We start from the raw sequence: 18,499 nt of genomic DNA on the forward strand, positions 1-18,499 counted from the left end.
CTGGAGCTAAATCCAACCCTCCAGTCACCGCTGCGCTGGGCCGCTGACGGGCGCTTTGGCGACAGGGATACGGGGTACAGACCTGGTGAGGATGGAGAGGCTTGTCTGCCGGGGCTCCAGGCCAACACGATCCCACTGGACTGGTCATGGGCTTGTGATAGCCAGATGCCAGATGCTCCGATGCCCAACAACCTCGCCTATTTCCACCTCCGACCTCGACCACCACCACTACCTCATCATCCTCCCCCGGTTTCTACCCGTCTCCATACTCGTACTAATATCTGTCGGGACTGAAATTGCAGGGAGACCTCATGGGAACTCAGGTTCGCTAAACATATCCGACTGCTTCAGCCTCGCCGCGCAGAAAGCGGCCGATCTGGCGCCACAGAAACCCAATTTCCACCCTTCCCTCCATGCTATCCTATACGCTGTATGGAGGCGTGGGAGGGTAGAGAATGCCCCCTTTCCCGTCGCAATACACGGTACTTCATAGTGGAGGAGAAACGCAAAAAAAGAACAACAAGCAACGTGATTGATACTTTTGTCGAGTCCCAAAGATGCACGCTCCATCTCCTCAACCTATGTAGGTCATCCTGCCCTGTTTTCGACCAGCTACAACTGCAACCTGAATGTCTTGACCTCAAACGCCCGCAGCTCAATCGGAATACTGATCTTGTTCTTCCCGGACATGTCCAGTTGTTTGCCATCGTCCTCCAGCACGTTGGTCTCGTACACCTTCTTCACCGGCAGGGTCGTCTCAATCACCCCGCGACTCTTGCCTCCCATGCTCTCATATATTCTCAGTATCACGCTCTGACCTTTTCGCTGGGTAAGTTCTCCTCGGGACACGTCTTCGTCGTCTTCTCCACGCTTGACGCAGTCCAGGATTAGTGATGACGCGCCCGTGACGTTCACGGCGTTGAACAGCTCCTTTGGAGGCCGGTCATCAACCACCGACACCAATGTCATCGGATGGTTGAAGTTGTAGGCCGCTCGGACAGTGTCGCTGCTCAGCGCTCCTTGGTGAGGCATGATGGCCCACTTGATGTGGTGACGGCCCATGTCGGCGTGCGCATCGGGTGCTTTGGGCGCCCGCAACAGTGACAAGCGCATAAGATTGCCGCATGTCGCAAACCCATATTTGGAGTCATTCAGGATCGACACACCATAATTGGCCTCTGAGAGATCAGCAAATTTATGACAGCACACCTCGAACTTGGCCATATCCCAACTACAATCGTCAGCACTTGGATTGTCCATGGAAGAGAAGCTGCAAAATTCTTACCTGGTGTTGTAATGTGTCGGACGGCGGATGATTCCATACTGAGTCTCGTAATTTGCCTCCGTGTTGACCACGTCCACTGGAAATTCTACCTTTAAGAATTTCATGTTCTCATGCCATTCCACTTCAGCTTCCACCAGCAGATACCCTGTCTGGGTCTGGCTGTTGCATGCATCGAGGCTGATAGTGGTCTTGACCCAGCTGTCTTTGCTCACCTGTGTCTTGGTGGCGACGCTCACCCTGTACGGACCATGTTCGACAATCTCAGAAGCTTCCGACTTCAGCTCTTTCCTGGAGTCGAGATGGAAAACTTCCACATCCCAGGCCTGCCAGTACAAAGGCTTGTCATCAAACATTACCAGCTGATTGCCCTTGCCTCCCTTGGCAATCACCTCTCTGTTGGCTCTTAGGTCAATTAATGATGTGATGCAACCCGCCTCCACTTCTGCCTGGAATATGCTGTTCTTCAAGACAAAGACACCCTTCCGCACCTCCTCGATGGATGCCGTCGATTGAATTGCCGAAGCGGCGTGCGTCTTACATACACCCGGCCCGCCGGATACGTATGTGTACTTCTGCTCCTGCGACTTTGCGCTGGCATGTGGGATCCTGACCAGCTCCGAACGTGTCCAGGGAGTGGTGTTGACTGCCGCAAGCTCGGCGTTAGCTTTGAGGTGCTGGGACAGCCCCAGAACCGTGAGAGCCTCCTCTTTCACCTTCTCTCCCAGTTTCGCATTGTGGGCGTAAAGCTTGTCCGAGTCATCATAGCACATCTCAATGGAGCTGCCAGGCAAACAGTCGTGGAACTGACAAAGCAGTACATTTTCCCACATCTCATCAATCTCCTTCTTGGGGTACTTGTAGCTCTTGCTCTTCAGGCTTGCCAAAGTTGCCAGGTATTCGACATCATGTAACATAATTTCCTGCTTCCGATTATTAAGCTTGTTGTTTGCTTGTGTTGTGTACGTGCCTCGATGCAATTCAAAGTAGAGCTCGCCGTACCATGTAACGAGCTCGGTACCTTCCGCCACTTTCTTCTCCAGGTTTGCATAGAAATCGTCCACGGAATTCCCCATATTCACACGAGGGAGTAGTCCAACTGTATCGCTCAGACCACGGCATCTTCTCAACTTCTCGAGCATTGACCAAGTAGGTCCACCTCCTCCGTCTCCCTTGCCAAAGACAAGCAGGGAAGTGTTGTCCTGGTCCATGCTTTTATGTTGAGTGACACTTCTTCTAACGTCTCCAAAGTGAGCATCTGCCGTGTATGTCTCGCTGGGGGCCATGTGGCAGATGACCTGACTTCCGTCCAAACTCACCCAGTTGAACGTGGTGTGCGGAAAGTTGTTGATATTGTTCCAACTAAGCTTCTGGGTGAAGAACCGCGTCATCCCCGCAAGACGGCAGATCTGCGGGAGCTGCGCAGAGTAACCGAAAGTATCGGGGAGCCAGAAAGTCTGACATCTTTCGCCAAAATTGCTCTCGAAGAACCGTTGGCCGTAAAGGAATTGCCTGACCAAGGACTCACCGCTGGGCATGTTCGTGTCGTGTTCAACCCAGCTGCCCCCTATTGGATGGAATCTTCCTTCTTTGACCTTGGATTTGACCCGGTCGAAGACGTAGGGGTAGTACATCTTCAGCCACTTGTACTGCTGTGCTTGGCTGCAGGCGAAACGATGTTCTGGGTATCGATCCATCAAGTCACACTGGTTGGACCAGCTTCGGGCAACTTTGCGCTTTGTCTCAGCCCACGGCCACAGCCAGCACGTATCAATGTGACAATGTCCAATTCCATACACGATGCTCTTCTCATCCGAGTCATAGACCTTGGCTGAATCGACATTCTTGCCGATATATTTTTGAGCGATTCTGCGGCCCTCTTCGATCGAGGTGGCTGATCCCTTACCAGCGATGAAGACATCCATGATCTGATTGCAGACCTGCAAGGCTTCATGCTTTTCCCAGCTGTCACCAGGAAATTCCCGGGCAGCGTCGCCGATGATCCAAAAATCGACGTACAAGTGACGAACGGCAAGATTGACATCCACAATCTGCGCCTTCCAAAGCGTGTAGTACTTGTTTGGGTCTGGGGGTTGAATGCTGTCACCTCCCGGTGCGTTCCCAAACATTCCGTTGCACGCCATCTCTATGTAGAAGATGTGCTCTTTGCCATCCCGCCAGCTTGTCGGCAGAATCCATTCGACTCGATCTCCACCAGTAAGGCCTTGCAGAGGGTTTCCATCCTCTGTCCATACCATGCCTTCATTGTTTGCGTCCCAATGGAACTCTAGATGTTCTCCATCTCGCATGTTTTTAGGCACGGTGAGTTGAATCTTGAACCAATGGGTAGCCCAAGCCGGTCCGAAGGATTCCCCGCGATGTGTTGGGCGGAAAGTGTGAGAGATAGCATCGTGAAAAGTCGGTCTGGTGAGATCAGGTGGAGAGTAGACGGAGAGCTTCACATGGTCTCCATCGTCGCAGACATTGTGATAGAGCTTAGAGAGAAGGTTCTCCTTTTCGTATTGGCCACCAGATGTAAATTGTCGTAAGCGGTCGGTATAGATGCTCTGAATCTTTTGTCCAACGGGATGAGCGCTAAGCTTTGGGTAGGACGAGGTAGTGCGAGAAGACGTCTCGCCCCCCATTGTTCTAAGCTCGAGCAGGGATCGTATTCGGAAGGGAAGACAGGAGGCAAAGGGGTCGAGCTATCGAAAATACTTTTGGGCAAACAGTTCAAACGAGAGGCGATGGCTTGGAGCACAAGGGATAGAGCAGCAGGAGGTTGGTGACAGCTTCGACACACTGGCAGCCAGTTGACGGTGCGGGGTAGCTGCGGCTCTGTGTCAGTGCTGACTGCGCGTTAGTTGGAGAACACAGACGAGGCTGAGTGTTGGAGCCACAGCCACAGCCACAGCCACAGCAGAATTCCCAGGTTTCTATCGTCTTATGTATCGAGTACCTCTATCAAATCGAAATTTAGGTAGTTCGTCTAGCAGAAATGTTGTTGATATGCAGCAAGGTAACCATCGCCTTCAAATCCACGAGTTATCGCCGTCGACTGTAGGCTGATCCAAGGCATTTACAGCCCCGGTCGTCTCTCTTGGGCCAACGAAGATAATACTGTCCTTCAGCTTGCGCTGTCTCTTCTGCGACGACTTCCGTCTCAGTCTGCGTTTTGCCTCTTCAAGAACCCCGACAATCTGACTTTGACTGTTTTGGTACGCCGTGACGAGACTGACGGATTTTCCCCTTTGACGCGTCCGCTGAGCCTGCCGCGCCTCTTTTTGCTGCCTCTTCTGCAATTTGTTCCCGAAGACCTCAGCCCCATACACTTGATATGGGGTTGCAGGGATGGCCAGCTGTCTTTCTCGTGGTGGAGTATCCTGCCCACGGCTCTCTTTACCTTCCGAGGCGCCCTTCCGCGAGAGAGACCTGAGTAAGTGGGTAACGTTTTGCTGGAGGCTGGATCTCGCACTGCTATTGCGTGGCGGCTTCCGCTCAGCACTGTCTCTTTTCATGCCTGGGTACTTGGTTTCGGCATAAGACATCACTCTCTCTCGTTCCTTTTCGGCCGAGCTCTTTCTCACTCGAAAGCTCTTCCTAGGCTGTAGTTCAAGCGGCGAGGACTCTGGACTCTGATTGACGAAGCCGTCCTCTAGCCAGTTCTGTGACCAACTTTTGCCGGAGCTGTGCGGCTGTGACTGTCCTTCAAGAGGATCATGATGTCGAGCAGGATCGAATTCGGCGGGCTTTTCCCAGTCGTCAAACGGTGGACTAGGAAGACTCGAGCTACTCAAGCCTAATGGTGGCGGGAGGAGGTCGGAACCGTCAGTATCAGAGATCGTCCCGGACATGGCATCGGGCAAGGGTGGAGTTTGAGAGAGGGATACGGATTGCCCAACGAACGAGACTTGCGGTGAGGGCGGAGCTAATTGATCATATGCCGCTTGTCGATGTTGCTCAGCTGAAGACACAGAGAGGGGCGAGACCAGTTCATTTCTGCGCTGTTGGAGCTGACGGGAGAACTCGGTAAAAGAAGGAGCTGTCTTGTTGCTTGAGATTGCATTGGTAGAAGTAGCAGCAGATCTAAGAGATGAGATCGAGACTGCCTCTCGTGGCACATCCTTTACCGGTGGAGACGGGTTATGGCCCAGGCTCAGACGCCTGATGAGAAGAGGTGCAACGGTGTCTCGGTAAGCTTGCGGGTGATGGAGTGTTGGCAAGGGTGGGATGTCGTCCAATTCACGACACCCTCCGCCGTACATGTGGATGATATTGGTGATTGTAGTATCAGTGCTATACACGCTTGAGGACCTTCTCTTTCCCTCGAATGGCTCGAGTGGCAGTGGTTTGTCTCGATCTGAAGGCGTCGATCTCCCGGAGGCATGATTTGAGGCCGGTCGGAGAGTGTTTGGCGGTGGAGAGACTGACAACTCTAAACCCTGCTTCTGGAGTTCTAGAAGTGCCTTTGATGGAGGCGGAGAGGTCAGCCGCAATGGATGGAATGATCCCGGACGCAAATTCATTTCGGCCGGAGATCAGATAGCCGGACAAGACATCATGCTAGGACAACTGAGGATCTTCCTGCGTCCGCAGCCACAGGTTTCCATTTGACATCGTGCTTGGAGATCCAGAAGCTGCGATGCAACCGACACTCCATAACACAAGACAAAGGACCCCGTTTTCGGCTGCATTGTAGATATTGTCGTGCTCAATGAACGTTCCATTGTTCACGATGCTGCCGCCCACGCTCGCATACACACACAGCTATCACAACGTTGCAGAAACTTTCGAGTTGGTGGCCACATTCCTCGGTGTGCAGGCACCACACGAGGGGCGATGCATCACATTGGAATTTGGAGCGATGGTGGCTCAGAGATTTGCAGCTTTGACCAAGTCCTCCTTTGTCAACTCATCGTTTCGATTCCTAATTTCACCCAAGAAGCCAATTTTTCGGAGCCGAACAATCATGTCTTCGTCCCCAAAGTGAGAGTTGTGCTCGAAGGTAGGTTCTTGGTCATACGCGTAACGAGCGGCATCGACAAGAATCCGGGCGGTCATGCCAAACACCCGGTACCTAGAATATTTGTCCAGGTGGCTTGCCGTGACCTTCTGGTCTTCACTTCTTTTCGGCTTCGAGACGATCTGGTTGGTGACGGGAACAAAGAAATTGTGCATGCGCCATCGACTCTGATGCCAGTCTGTCCAGCTTCCCTTGTACCAATCACTTGGTTTGCCGGGGAGATTTGGCTGATCCGGCAGATCTTCCATGTACAAGAAGTTTCTGAAGGGTGCCGAAAACACCGCCGCCACCTCTCTCGCATCCAATCTTGGGAGTAGTTTTTCCCCCACGTTGGCATCCTCTCCGGTCTCCGGGTCATACGAATGTAGAAACGCGACGCATGGACGAACCAGAAGGGCGTTCTTGCTTAAATTCGTTGCCATCTCGCATAAATGCTCGACTTTGAATGGTCGCGGTAGGGCCGATGCACGCCTAGGAAGGCCTATCTCTTCCGAAGCCTCACGCCTTGCACATTCAAAGGCCGTCTCGCCCTCATCAGCTTTGCCGCCCGGCAAGGCGGCTTGACCAGAATATGAGCTCAGGGTACTTGCTCGCATGGTGATGACTACTCTCAATTCTCCGTTTGGATCTGCAAAAAGCAGGATCAGGACGGCGGCCTTCCGCGTGAGCGGCATTGTGGGCCATATTGTTTCTGGAGATTTGTAGGATCTCAGCCGATCAATGGCTTGCTGGATACGACAATCAGTGCGAGAAAACTTGCCCGGATTGTGGAACATACCGCTGAGATAGGTGACAGACGCGGCATGTTGACCGAAGATTTTTGCGAGAGAGCCCTTCTGCACAGTACAAAATACGGATGCCTGCTGATGTTTGACACTCGTCTGGAAAGCATTGAACAATCCCAAAGATGATGCTGATATGTGGTCGGGAAGATGATGAAAAGTTCCCAAGGTTGGCAGACACCGAGGTGGATAGCCGAGGCACTCCCACTTGAGCCCTCCCGGCTGGTCACCCCAATAACGAGTCTCCAACAAGGCCCGTGGTTGATGCGTCTTGAAAGCGACGACACCCATGCGCCCAAAAGATATCAAAATTCATTCTCTAATCATCATGGTTCTTGCGCGCACCCCCGAAAGTGATCTTTTGGCGTTTGGTCGATCTGCCTTCCGTGTCTTCATCGTTGGCGGCTGCGCTCTTTTTCTTCTTCTTGTCACCCGTCTTCTCCGCAGTAAAACTTCCAGTCGGCGTGGCTGCGTGGTTGGGTGTGCTCGTAGCACTGCTCGGGGAATCTGAATCTCTCATGTATGATACTGAGCTCTTGGAGAACACTCGGTCTGTGTCGTTCACGACCGCCTTCCGACGCCCTGCGCCTAGACCACCACCAACTGCGCTGCCTGAGACTGTCCCGCCTGCTGAATTGGCCGCTGCCGACACTGCAGATGCCTTGATGTAGTTGTCGAATCCTTTGACAATGTTTCCTGCGATTGCGGTTTCTTCGAGGTACGCCGTTTCTTGCCGGTAGATCTGGTCCTCTATGACGGCCTGAGACGTTAGCGCTCTGGAACTGTGTGCGCAAATTTGAGACTCACTAGATTTCGATCAAGAAGACGCTTCTTCTGTAGGGTGTCCCGTAGGTCGCGCCTCAATTTCTCGTAATCTGTTCGATCGTCAGATCAAAGGGGACTTTCTGCGGCCAGAGGCGTCAGCCACGCTTACAAGGTAGTCCCGGCCGGTCACTGCTTGCTGTAGGCTTTGCCGCAGAGCCTGATCCAGGAGGGACATTCTCAGCCATCATGACCCAGGTTTTCGCCGATAAAAATGTGGTGAGTTGCGCAGAAGTGGTAAGAGAGGTGGCCAGGAAATTCTACGAGTGTGGAAATGGCCAACGCGCTAAGCGGGGAAGTAACCGCGTCTCTCGCACTCGACGGATTCCGTCCTTCCATCTACTATCACACTCGCACCATCACTCAACTCTACTATTTTTCTTCACACACTTGAGCAACCTATTCGGCGAAATGGACCACGGCGGTATGGACCATGGCGGAATGGATCATGGCGGCATGGACGATGGTCAATGTTCCATGAATGTGAGTCTCCAGATGAACGTGGATCATACTGGTATCGCTCTAACAAATCAGATGCTCTTCAATTGGCAAGTGAAAGGCCTTTGTATCGTCTTCGAGTCATGGAGAGTCACGGGACCCATGTCGCTTCTCCTCTCCCTGGTCGCCATCGCCCTCCTTACCGCTGGCTACGAGTGTGTTCGGGAAATAAGCAGGAGATATGACGAGAAATTCAATGCCAGAATGAATGCACTTGGGACAAGTACGTTGATCTTGCCGGATGTTTCTCTACGTGTCGCTGAGACTCTCAAGGCCCTCCAGCGGAATCAAGCTCACTGCTTGCAGGATCGGAGTCGAGAGATGGAGCCGGCCGGCAAGGAACGATAACCAGAGCCGGTCTGTATGCCTTGCAAGTATTCTACAGCTTCTTCATCATGTAAGACCCCATTCCTCACTTCGGTTCCGACTAATCAGCTCGAGGCTACTGTTTATGACCTACAACGGATTCGTCATGTTGGCGGTGGCGGTCGGGGCATTTATCGGATATTTGGCTTTCAGCTATAAGACTTCGCCCACCAAAACAGCAGCATGTCATTGATCTCTAGATCATTCAACTTCCTCGTCTAGGTCATCGCCAAATCCGAAACTAAACCCTTGCCGCTCTTCATCAGCTTCGTCTTGACCAGCAACGACCTCTTCCCATTTGCGCTTGCGGCAATCGTCGAGAGAAGCCGCCAGGTCAGGATCGGTCTCCTTTAAGCGATCCATAAAGAGGGTATAGGGATCTGATACTTTGTCACTGAATCCGGAAACTTGGTCTGCCCGATCTCTCAGAAAGCGGATCGTTGATTGGACATGGGCTCTGGGGACGAAGTTTTGAGTGATAGCAATAGCTGGCTCAAGGTTGACTACCAAATGCCACCAACCTGAGGGGACATGGAGGACCTCGCCTTCCCGACAGATGCCCTCGAAACAGGACCCAGTCCTCCGAGCTTCAGTATGGTATGACAGGAGCCACTCGGCAATGCTCAGTGGCGAAGTGACCTCGCTTTGGTCTTGGGACATGTAGACTCCTGGAGGCAGGATAGAGCTTGGAAACATAATCCAATATTTCGAGCCTCTAATAATAGCGTTCCAGGCACTCGTGGCATTCGGGTCTTTGTGAAACGTGCTTCCGCTTCTTTCAGGTCCAATAATCAGCCACCGTCGATCGGGTCTCTGGTCCTTGAGGAGGGTGAAAAAGTCTTCCCGGAATGCCTCTGGGGGCTCGTATGCATCCTGCAAACCCATCTTTTCCACAAAGGCCCGATCAAAAAGGTACAACGGCGATTCATCTTTTGAAGTTTCCATGTAATTGACGTACGTGCTCAGCGGCCAATCCACTGCCTCGCAACGAAAGGGGACATCCCCGTACTTCGCGAGTAGATGCTGTAGATCCCACGTCTCAAAAGCCTTCCATTTCCTCACCGGCGCGGTCAGGATGAAGGGCTTGCCCACCCATGACTCGTTGAACTCTTCTGGCGAGATGTCGCTCAGCCGTGGAATTTCGTTTTCTGGCGGAATGTTCGAGACATACGGCGTCAGCGGTGTGCGAGAGCATTGAAACGGCCGATAGAGCGCGTCGGAAAAGACGTATCGGCAATCCACCTTTGCAAGCTTTGTCGGCGGAAGCCGCATGAGAGATGCTCGCCAACTTCCCCGCCACTCAAAACGCTCGTTCGTCTCGTTGACTGCAATATCTCTCCATAGCTGGTCACAGGTACAGTAGGCGTAGAGCCCTCGACACGTCGCACCCAGGTTGAGAAGAGCACGTCGATCCAGGAACTCGAGGAGCATCAGCATTAGCGTGTCTGGCAGAAGCCCGAAGGGACCCATGGAGGTTTGGGCATTTTCTTGGGATGTTAGGGCGTTTCCTGACGGTCTCAGGCCCAGAGAATGTGGCTCGACTTCATCTTCCGAGGAGGTCCCCGTGTCAGCAGCATTGTTGTCCTGTAAGAGACTTGTCTGATGGATTGAATCCGAACTCTCCGTGAGAGCGCCATGTGTTTGCAGAATGGTGGTTGAACTCATTGTTTGGGGTTGAATACAGCGTGGTACACACTAGCCCATTTGATTTGTCCAATCTCGAGGATTTCAGCGAAACCACTGGTCATACAGTTGTGTCGCCAACCATGGTCTGAGGTTGAATACTGCTGGAGAAGATTTCTTTGTGGGGGTCGGCGGAGCCAATCAACATGCGCATATTGCAGGTAGGTCTAGCAGGAGTCCTTCCCTAATCGAATTACAAAGTACACTTCACTAAACCTATTCTGACGATACATACTAGGTCGGAAGTATTATCATCATGGCTAGAGGGAACCAACTTCAAATCTTCAATGAACAAGCTCACCTTCTATGTGAACACCAGTCAAAAGCGCCACCATCATGGCTAGAGGAAACCAATTTCAAAATCCTCCACGAACAAACTACCCACCGACATCTGCCTTCCCCGCGATGCCTGCTCCTCAACTGGTGCCTTGAATCAATACTGTAACGCGGAGGTCTGTCTGGCGAATGGTCCAAGGATACTCGCAATATGAAGAAGTGATTGATAAGACGGCTGTTGTCCTCTGGGATGTGCTGGTAGACCCATGCGGTATGTACGAGCCTGAACTCCTTTGGGTGAGTACATACGCGGACCAAGTGAAAGCGTCAAGAAAACGTATCGTTGGAAGTATGCGCCAAGAAGATTGCGATACAAGCGTCATCTTGTTGTTGTTGTTGATCGAAGGGTATGTCGGTGGTGGCAGCTGGTGCTCTCTGTGTCTCGAAGCGAGATCCTGTCGTTGCAACTATGGTGTGCTCATCTTCATTCCCCTCTGGTGCACAGTGCCTGCCTTGGCCACGGACTCTCTTTTGATCCATCATCATCATCCATCTCACACCTTTTCCCGTTTGCAAACCTCGGGTGGAACCTCTATCTGGACGTCGTCAAACTGGCTCTCCTTGCATGGGTCTTGTCGAACTTTCCCCCTCGTGATTCTTTTGATCTCATCGCGCAGGTCCAGTGATTCGAGTTGAGCCTGATCTTTGTCATACTGTTCTCCCCCACGTTCTGTAGGAGCGCGCTATCGTTTCTGATGGGTCGGTTGGAACTCGCCAGGATCATGTTGCCTGGAGCATTCAGTTGAATAGTTACTGTCACTTCTGGTTTCCGACAGCATCCGATGGCACTCGAAGAGATGTAAAAGATCCATATCTTACCGTCAACGAGCATAATGTTAGACATCAAATGTGAACAAAAGTGAAATGACTTCCCCACTGGTTCCCCATCAAGACCGTATTCGAAAAAAGCTCATGCTAAGTCTTATGAAAAGGAACGAGCTGCGGAGTAGATATGCTACAGATGATGAGCATACACAGCTTTCATGCACGTTCCGGTATCAATCGATCGTCTGGATGTTCTTTTTCTGACTCATTCAGAATGACCTCCATGGGTACGGTGGGAGGGGCCAACGATGTATCTATCGTGTGAGAGGGTACCTGGATAGCAAAATCCTTTCCCTCTCTCTTTTCTCTTGCTTTCTTGTTTGACATATCAGAATGGCATATGATTTTGCTCTTGGCTTCGGTCAAAATTTCTATTACGTCGTAAGCATTCCCATTCTCTTTTGATCTCGCCTCCTTTGCTTTCGATCTTCTTTCAGCACCACTCTCTTTCACCTTGTTCTGTTCCACATTTATTTCAAACGGACACTGATCGTGCTCAGGAAATCCCTGCCGCCACTGCCCCTGCCGACATCTAGCGTGTCGAGGAGATAAAGGCCAAGAACCAGCGAAGAACAAGGCTAGCACGCAGTACTGCTATGGGCCGGGCGGGCGTCTTGTCCAAGCTAGGCTGTCAGTGGGAGTCGCGTCCAGGAGCTCCTCATCGACAAGGTGCTGATTTTATTAAGGCTCTGAGGCAGAGAAAGAAGGAGAAGAGACAAGGTGCGTCTTTTTCCATAAAGTGCAGTTGACTATTTCACATGACTTTTAGAGGAGGTCAAAGATACGCCAGTGACAATCCTCGCTGAAGACTTGTTGCCGACATGGCATTCAGCCCAACAAGACGCCGCTGCCGGTCTGGCAGCACCTGGCATGTTCCCGATGTCCATGAAGGACGCCACCGCCCCCGACAAAACGTCTTGGGCGAGGCTGAACTTGGTGAGGTAAGGTCACCAGGCCAAAACTCGGGTAAGTTGCCACTTTTCCAAGTTAGCGCCAAGTTAGTGCCGGGTTGCTTCGCTTGGATTCTATGACCCTGCACCTTGAAGGCGAAAAAAATGAAATCAAAATTTGAAACCAACGACCTACAAATCTACCATCTTCTCATCTCATCATAAAAGACAACGCACCCGCGACAAATCTCTTTCTCGAGATTTATTTTCTTCGTATTATTCACATCACTGTCAACTGAGGCGCGCGCACATTTCAGCGCGTCAACTCTGTCACACCACATTCCACATCACAGCAAACTCAGCATCCAAATTCAAACCGCAATCATGGCCGACAAAGGTCTTGAAGAAGTCCCAGAGTCTCAAATCGAGTCCAACTACGATGAAGTTACCGATTCTTTCGATGCCATGGGTCTCAAACCCGATCTCTTGCGCGGTATGTTGTCGCACCTCCCCGCCGCCTCCCCTCCCGCTCCCCTTCTCACCCTTTCTCCGACCCCCAAATGGTCTCTACAACTTAATCCATGTTCAAAATGCTAATACAATCGCTAGGTGTCTATGCATATGGTTTTGAAGTCCGCCTCCCCTTGATCCTATCGATTTGATTGAAGTGCTGACATTTGCTATAGAGACCGTCCGCAATCCAGCAGCGTGCCATCATGCCGGTGATCAAAGGCTCGGACGTGATCGCGCAGGCGCAATCCGGAACCGGCAAGACGGCTACGTTCAGCATTTCTTGCCTGCAGAAGATCGATCCGAACCTCAAGGCGTGCCAGGCGCTCATCCTCGCCCCGACACGAGAGCTGGCGCAGCAAATCCAAAAGGTGGTGGTGGCGATCGGAGATTTCATGAACGTGGAGTGCCACGCTTGCATCGGAGGAACAAACGTGCGAGAGGACATGAAGGCGCTTCAGGACGGCCCACAGGTCGTTGTCGGTACCCCAGGGCGGGTGCACGATATGATCCAGCGCCGAGTGTTGAAGACCGACAGCATGAAGATGTTCATTTTGGATGAGGCGGATGAGATGCTTTCGGTAAGTGACGCCAGCATACGCTCACCCGCACCCTCACCATGGTCCTCGATGTTGCCACCCAGAAAATATACTGACTGACTCGGTTGTAGCGCGGTTTCACCGAACAAATCTACGACATTTTCCAACTCCTTCCCCAATCCACCCAAGTCGTCCTCTTGTCCGCTACCATGCCACAAGACGTGCTCGAAGTCACGACCAAATTCATGCGCGACCCAGTCCGAATCCTGGTCAAGAAGGCCGAGTTGACTCTGGAGGGTATCAAACAGTTCTACATCGCTGTCGAGAAGGAAGAGTGGAAGCTCGACACCCTCTCTGATCTCTACGAGACAGTCACCATCACACAAGCCGTCATCTTCTGCAACACCCGAAGAAAGGTGGACTGGCTCACCGACAAGCTCCAGGCTCGTGACTTCACAGTCTCGGCCATGCACGGTGATATGGAGCAGGCTCAGCGTGACGTGATCATGAAGGAGTTCCGATCGGGATCGTCACGAGTTCTGATTGCCACCGATCTTTTGGCGCGTGGTATCGATGTTCAGCAAGTCTCGCTAGTCATCAACTACGATCTCCCCGCCAACCGTGAGAACTACATCCATCGTATCGGACGTGGTGGTCGATTCGGCCGGAAAGGCGTTGCCATCAACTTCGTCACTGCCGACGATGTTCGCATGATGAGAGAAATCGAACAATTCTACAGCACTCAAATCGAAGAGATGCCCATGAACGTTGCTGGTAAGCATCTCTCCCAATAATCCGAAAATGCCGTGCTAACTCAGTTCTTCAGACCTCATCTAATCACTCTAACTGGGCATGTGGATGGCGTTTGTTGCTCCAATTGTATGCGACTCCTCGAGAAAAGTGGGATGAAGCCTGTCTCCGACTGCTTGGCTCAAGATTGTCGCTCCACCACAAAAGTCATGTTTTTCTTATCATGAGCACGGACGCGGTGATATCACAACCTGACGGCTGAGTTTCGCTTATGTGGGCAGATTTCGCTGGCGTTCTACTGCTTAATGTCTAGCTGGCAATCCGTTGTTGGCTGTCTTTGCAACACCAAAGAATCCGAGTGCATTCTCATGTACAACGCAGGAACGATGGTTTCTTTTGCTTCTTCACGATAGATAGGTAGAAAATGAAAGGTTCACATACCCCAAAATTTCGGATATGCCTAGGAAAGGAGAGGTGCCTCCGCCAACCTCCACAGTTTCTCGGGAGTACTTATTACTTCTACCTAGAGGCATCTCCAGTTTAAACCCCGTGTCAGTCGACCATCCATCAGTATGCCCGTCACTCCGCTTTCAGACCGAAAGATGGAGGTCAATTATGCCATCGACTTGCTTAAAGCTCATCAAATCCGTCGAGAAAATGCGTTGCTGCACGAGCAGCTCAAAACCTGTGTCAAAGAGCTCACAGCTCTGCGTGAAGAGATGCGAGAGATGAAGGCCAACCGCCTGGCTGCGGTCGAAAATGAGCTCAAACCCATCAAGGAATCAATGGACAACGTCATGAAAGTCACGGTTCTCATGGAAAGGCATGAAACCCAACTCAATGACCAGACTTGTGAGATACAGGCTCTCCAGCAGTTGTGCAAAACAATGCAAACCGAGACCTCACATATCAAGGCTTCATGTCGCGAGACACAGGAAAACCAGCAGACGCAAATGACCATGGTTGAGAGGCAGATTGGAGCAGTGCGTACTGCATGTGAGAACCAAGCTACTGCGCAAGAACAACAAGATCAACAGACCCTAGCTTCCCTGGAAAACCTGAAAAGCGCTCTTGATGGCAAGGCAGACGCAGGACTCGTCAAACTGCTGGAATCTCGTGTAAACGAACTCTCGAGGGACCGAAATGCTGGCGCAGTTGCAGTTGCAGTTGACTCAGTCAGCCACATTTCAGATACTGCGGAGCGCAGTTCCCCTCTTCATGAGCCAGGTACACATCAATTGACTGGACAAATTAAATTGCAGCTGACCTCTTTGCAGATGAGTCGGTCCAGGTTCAGGATTCCCAGCATGGAAACCCCCAACGCCACGAACCCTTTGGCCGTCCTGTCCCTCAACAGCCTCGAGAGATGACGGTGCCCGACGATCTCGACCTCGACGCCAACGCCCACACAATCAGCTATGTTGGCCATGAGTGCCGTGTGCCGGAACAGAATGACTCCTTGAAGATGTTGTCGCCGTCCACCGGACAGGCTACCCAGCTCGCGGAGATCAAAACCCTGCGACAGAGAAGATTCGACGGCTGGGATACCTACTACAACCAAGGTCAGAAACTTGTGCAAGCCTTGCCGCAGGACTTTGAAGGGATAATCGTCCGCAACTTTGTGGACGGGCTCTTCAAAGATACCCACAGAAAGCAATGTCAGCAGTGGCTCGACTCGAGTGCATGGACCTGGGCCAACGTTACCCTCTTTGGCAATTTATGCTCACAGCTTCTCGCAGAGAACGCATCAAAGGAAGCAATGGAGACTGAGACTTCGGCGCGCCCAAGACAGATAGGTGCGGCACTTGCTGCAGTTAGCAAATCGGGGCATGATGCGGACGGCGTGAAAAACAAGAAAAGGAACAGAGGCAAAGTACAACTAGGCAATGTCGATGCACCGCTGCGGCGAAGCCAGCGCGTGGCCGAAAAACAGAATCACACCATCTCAAATATGGAACAGCAGCGCGAGGTCAATTCGAAACTCATGTCGCTCGTTCACAGTGCAGAACGAGACATCGCCCAGGAATCGAAGCCCAAGAACAAGCCTGGTAATGTCCGCACTAGGACGCAGAAACAACCGCAGTCTGCCAATGCCACCGAACCGCGAGCTCGTCTGCGAGAACCCGAGAAAGAGGCTGAAAAAACCCAAGGGCTGGTGGCCATTGCTCGGTCGATAAAAGGTGCAACAGTCCGGGCAGAGGGCCTCAAGAGAACTGCTTCCGCCGTTGAAATTGAGCCCTCAGTAAAGCGGTTGAAATCTCGCCCGACGGCTTGGACCGGAGACCGTCACGACATCTCAATCCCACAGCTTGTGGCATTTCGTGAACGAAACGGGAAGTCCGTGGAAGAGAGCAGCAACGACGAAGGGTTTTTGTATAAAGCGAACGTCTCCAAGCCTTCAATTTCCATAGGGGCACGTCAACGGACCGGGCACAAGAGAGGACTTCCTCTGCCACCGCCACCAGAGATTCCTATTCTACCTACCTCAGACGAAGAGTAGCTGGCAATCCAAATGCCAATCTCCGCCGGAATGGCGATAGCCTCCAAAGTGATGTCGACCGATATCCCTTGCATCAGAATCTGGCAAGGACACGTTCGATGGCTGGCATCCCTTTTTTCCCTCTAACTTTTTCGGAAGTTTCAAGTCTCTTTGAACACATATCCAGCTTCGGATTCGTCGTCCACGACGTCGACCTCAATTTTGGCCTCAACTACTTCAAGCCCATCCGCCTCCAGACCGCATTGCACCTTGTCACCGCCTTTGAGCGGGCCGACGCCCTTAGGGGTTCCTGTCAAGATAATGTCGCCTTCTTCGAGAGCCATGACTTTGCTTATGTCGCTCAGCATTCTGGGGATATTAAAGAGCATCAAGTTGGAGTTGTCCTTTTGCCTGACCTCGCCGTTGACCTTCAGCCATAGAAGAACATTGTGCGGATCGGGGATGCGGTCGAAAGGGATCTCGTGGCTGATGGGCAGGAAGGTATCGAAACCCTTGGCGATGGTCCACGGGAGACCCTTCTTCTTTGCTTCATCCTGTACATTTCGCGCAGTCACATCGATGCCCAGGAAGTAGCACTTGATGTGGTCGAGGAACCGGGTATCGTCCGCTTGCAGATTCTTCAGCGGGGTCGGTGTTTCTCCAATGACCAGACCAAGCTCGACCTCATGGTGCAAATTCACGCCGCGAGGGCGAATAATAGGGCCCTTATCCGGTAGGAGGATAGATGAGGGGGGCTTGAGGAAGAAGAAGGGCTGCGCGGGACGAGCAGAAGATAGCTCCGTTATATGATCACTGCGAGGGAATGTATCAGTATTTTCCAGGTGCCACGCCCAAGAGCGGGGGAGTGCATACGCATAGTTTCGACCAATGCAGATGACCTTGCGACAGTTCGCCTTGATGGAGGCCATGGATGAGAGCTTGCGATGGTATGTAAGCCGCCGAGAGGGTGGTTGAAGCAACTTACTAAGGTCAACTTGATCGACCAAGGTCTACACCATGGCCATGGATGCAAGCTCAAGCTCGCAGCAATTGAGGTCTTCCCCTCAGTATCCACCGCCGCCAACCATCACTGTGGGCAGTGTGTGCCTTGCATGAGTGGTCAATCTGTAGGGGTCGGTAAGTTTCGGACAACAGCCTCACACAAGGCGATGGGGGTCAGGATATGGGGCAAAAACATTCATCCGTTTCACGCAACTCCATAACATCATCCGCTTCCCATGGGGTGTGCCTTTCCCATCTCTTTTGTCTTTCCTGTCCCTTCCGCCGACTCTATGCGTGGACACAGTAGCTTCGAGATTCTACGCAGGCGAAGGTGATGATGACCACCTCACTGCTTTCGCCACCGCAGGCAAACAGCTAAAGCGGCAATAGGTTGTTCCAGCGCAGCCATGTTTCACTGTCTCGTCAACTGATTGACGGCGCCCACGGATGCGCTTCAAGCTGCCATCAAGCCGCCAGCTCCGGCGTTGTCGGCTCCTTGTTTGCTCTACCGCGCGGCTGCTACTCTCATCTAGAGGAATCTACAAGATTCCAGTGTGAGCTTCGTCGAATGGATACCTTCGCATTACCAAAGCAGCCTGGGCTGGGATTACAAATGCCTTGCTCATCGCCCTGCAGCAAGGCTGAAGAATCGCCTCTGCAAGGGACAATGTCGCCTCAGCTCTAATTTGATCTGATCATCTCGGTCCCGGCG

The 18,499-nt window shown here is 52.1% G+C and overlaps 9 protein-coding genes across 12 annotated transcripts; 3 read left to right on the plus strand and 6 right to left on the minus strand.

Moving 5' to 3' along the window:
- Positions 1-18: 18 nt before the first annotated feature.
- On the minus strand, positions 19-4,081 carry PV07_04462 (uncharacterized protein). The gene is made up of 2 exons (XM_016391266.1): positions 1,286-4,081; positions 19-1,231 (listed from the first exon to the last, which is right to left on the minus strand). The coding sequence occupies exons 1-2, from the start codon at positions 3,925-3,927 to the stop codon at positions 613-615; spliced, it is 3,261 nt and encodes a 1,086-aa protein (XP_016253168.1). The 5' UTR covers positions 3,928-4,081; the 3' UTR covers positions 19-612.
- A 233-nt stretch (positions 4,082-4,314) lies between these two features.
- PV07_04463 (uncharacterized protein) lies at positions 4,315-5,808 on the minus strand (the record flags this gene model as incomplete). Its single annotated transcript, XM_016391267.1, has 1 exon — positions 4,315-5,808. One exon carries the CDS (start codon positions 5,806-5,808, stop codon positions 4,315-4,317), a length of 1,494 nt encoding a protein of 497 aa, XP_016253169.1.
- A 346-nt stretch (positions 5,809-6,154) lies between these two features.
- On the minus strand, positions 6,155-7,110 carry PV07_04464 (uncharacterized protein; the record flags this gene model as incomplete). The annotated part of the gene is made up of 2 exons (XM_016391268.1): positions 6,155-7,033; positions 7,084-7,110. 2 exons carry the CDS (start codon positions 7,108-7,110, stop codon positions 6,155-6,157), a joined length of 906 nt encoding a protein of 301 aa, XP_016253170.1.
- A 296-nt stretch (positions 7,111-7,406) lies between these two features.
- PV07_04465 (uncharacterized protein) lies at positions 7,407-8,097 on the minus strand (the record flags this gene model as incomplete). Its single annotated transcript, XM_016391269.1, has 3 exons — positions 7,407-7,847; positions 7,895-7,962; positions 8,022-8,097. 3 exons carry the CDS (start codon positions 8,095-8,097, stop codon positions 7,407-7,409), a joined length of 585 nt encoding a protein of 194 aa, XP_016253171.1.
- Positions 8,098-8,251: 154 nt separating this feature from the next.
- On the plus strand, positions 8,252-9,548 carry PV07_04466. 4 transcript variants are annotated; one of them, XM_016391270.1, is made up of 4 exons: positions 8,252-8,392; positions 8,444-8,630; positions 8,681-8,804; positions 8,849-9,548. In XM_016391270.1, exons 1-4 carry the CDS (start codon positions 8,321-8,323, stop codon positions 8,964-8,966), a joined length of 501 nt encoding a protein of 166 aa, XP_016253172.1. In that variant the 5' UTR covers positions 8,252-8,320; the 3' UTR covers positions 8,967-9,548. The 4 variants fall into 4 exon arrangements, with proteins under 4 accessions (XP_016253172.1, XP_016253173.1, XP_016253174.1 ...); XM_016391271.1 differs by having other exon boundaries at positions 8,714-8,804; XM_016391272.1 differs by having other exon boundaries at positions 8,681-9,548.
- On the minus strand, positions 8,894-10,530 carry PV07_04467 (uncharacterized protein). Its single transcript, XM_016391274.1, has one exon. It carries the CDS (start codon positions 10,436-10,438, stop codon positions 8,975-8,977), a length of 1,464 nt encoding a protein of 487 aa, XP_016253176.1. The 5' UTR covers positions 10,439-10,530; the 3' UTR covers positions 8,894-8,974.
- A 2,131-nt stretch (positions 10,531-12,661) lies between these two features.
- Positions 12,662-14,754, plus strand: PV07_04468 (ATP-dependent RNA helicase eIF4A). The gene is made up of 5 exons (XM_016391275.1): positions 12,662-13,000; positions 13,117-13,139; positions 13,194-13,598; positions 13,688-14,330; positions 14,383-14,754. The coding sequence occupies exons 1-5, from the start codon at positions 12,892-12,894 to the stop codon at positions 14,391-14,393; spliced, it is 1,191 nt and encodes a 396-aa protein (XP_016253177.1). The 5' UTR covers positions 12,662-12,891; the 3' UTR covers positions 14,394-14,754.
- Positions 14,755-14,878: 124 nt separating this feature from the next.
- PV07_04469 (uncharacterized protein) lies at positions 14,879-16,806 on the plus strand (the record flags this gene model as incomplete). Its single annotated transcript, XM_016391276.1, has 2 exons — positions 14,879-15,533; positions 15,584-16,806. 2 exons carry the CDS (start codon positions 14,879-14,881, stop codon positions 16,804-16,806), a joined length of 1,878 nt encoding a protein of 625 aa, XP_016253178.1.
- PV07_04470 (uncharacterized protein) lies at positions 16,327-18,016 on the minus strand. The gene is made up of 2 exons (XM_016391277.1): positions 17,659-18,016; positions 16,327-17,598 (listed from the first exon to the last, which is right to left on the minus strand). Exons 1-2 carry the CDS (start codon positions 17,712-17,714, stop codon positions 16,947-16,949), a joined length of 708 nt encoding a protein of 235 aa, XP_016253179.1. The 5' UTR covers positions 17,715-18,016; the 3' UTR covers positions 16,327-16,946.
- Between the last annotated feature and the right edge of the window lie 483 nt (positions 18,017-18,499).

This window comes from Cladophialophora immunda, assembly GCF_000835495.1.
Source record: "Cladophialophora immunda strain CBS 83496 unplaced genomic scaffold supercont1.2, whole genome shotgun sequence".
Taxonomy (NCBI): Eukaryota; Fungi; Ascomycota; class Eurotiomycetes; order Chaetothyriales; family Herpotrichiellaceae; genus Cladophialophora; species Cladophialophora immunda.

What these genes read in the sequence shown, in the direction of transcription:
- PV07_04462 (XM_016391266.1), bottom strand. Translation starts at nt 3,927, where the DNA reads ATGGGGGGCGAGACGTCTTCTCGCACTACCTCGTCCTACCCAAAGCTT. An exon ending in CCGACACATTACAACACCAG is followed by an intron (nt 1,232 to 1,285) that starts GTAAGAATTTTG and finishes TGACGATTGTAG; the next exon opens with TTGGGATATGGCCAAGTTCG.
- PV07_04466 (XM_016391270.1), top strand. Translation starts at nt 8,321, where the DNA reads ATGGACCACGGCGGTATGGACCATGGCGGAATGGATCATGGCGGCATG. An exon ending in AATGAATGCACTTGGGACAA is followed by an intron (nt 8,631 to 8,680) that starts GTACGTTGATCT and finishes GAGACTCTCAAG; the next exon opens with GCCCTCCAGCGGAATCAAGC. An exon ending in TTCTACAGCTTCTTCATCAT is followed by an intron (nt 8,805 to 8,848) that starts GTAAGACCCCAT and finishes AATCAGCTCGAG; the next exon opens with GCTACTGTTTATGACCTACA.
- PV07_04467 (XM_016391274.1), bottom strand. Translation starts at nt 10,438, where the DNA reads ATGAGTTCAACCACCATTCTGCAAACACATGGCGCTCTCACGGAGAGT.
- PV07_04468 (XM_016391275.1), top strand. Translation starts at nt 12,892, where the DNA reads ATGGCCGACAAAGGTCTTGAAGAAGTCCCAGAGTCTCAAATCGAGTCC. An exon ending in CAAACCCGATCTCTTGCGCG is followed by an intron (nt 13,001 to 13,116) that starts GTATGTTGTCGC and finishes TACAATCGCTAG; the next exon opens with GTGTCTATGCATATGGTTTT. An exon ending in AGGCGGATGAGATGCTTTCG is followed by an intron (nt 13,599 to 13,687) that starts GTAAGTGACGCC and finishes ACTCGGTTGTAG; the next exon opens with CGCGGTTTCACCGAACAAAT.
- PV07_04470 (XM_016391277.1), bottom strand. Translation starts at nt 17,714, where the DNA reads ATGGCCTCCATCAAGGCGAACTGTCGCAAGGTCATCTGCATTGGTCGA. An exon ending in TGCATTGGTCGAAACTATGC is followed by an intron (nt 17,599 to 17,658) that starts GTATGCACTCCC and finishes ATTCCCTCGCAG; the next exon opens with TGATCATATAACGGAGCTAT.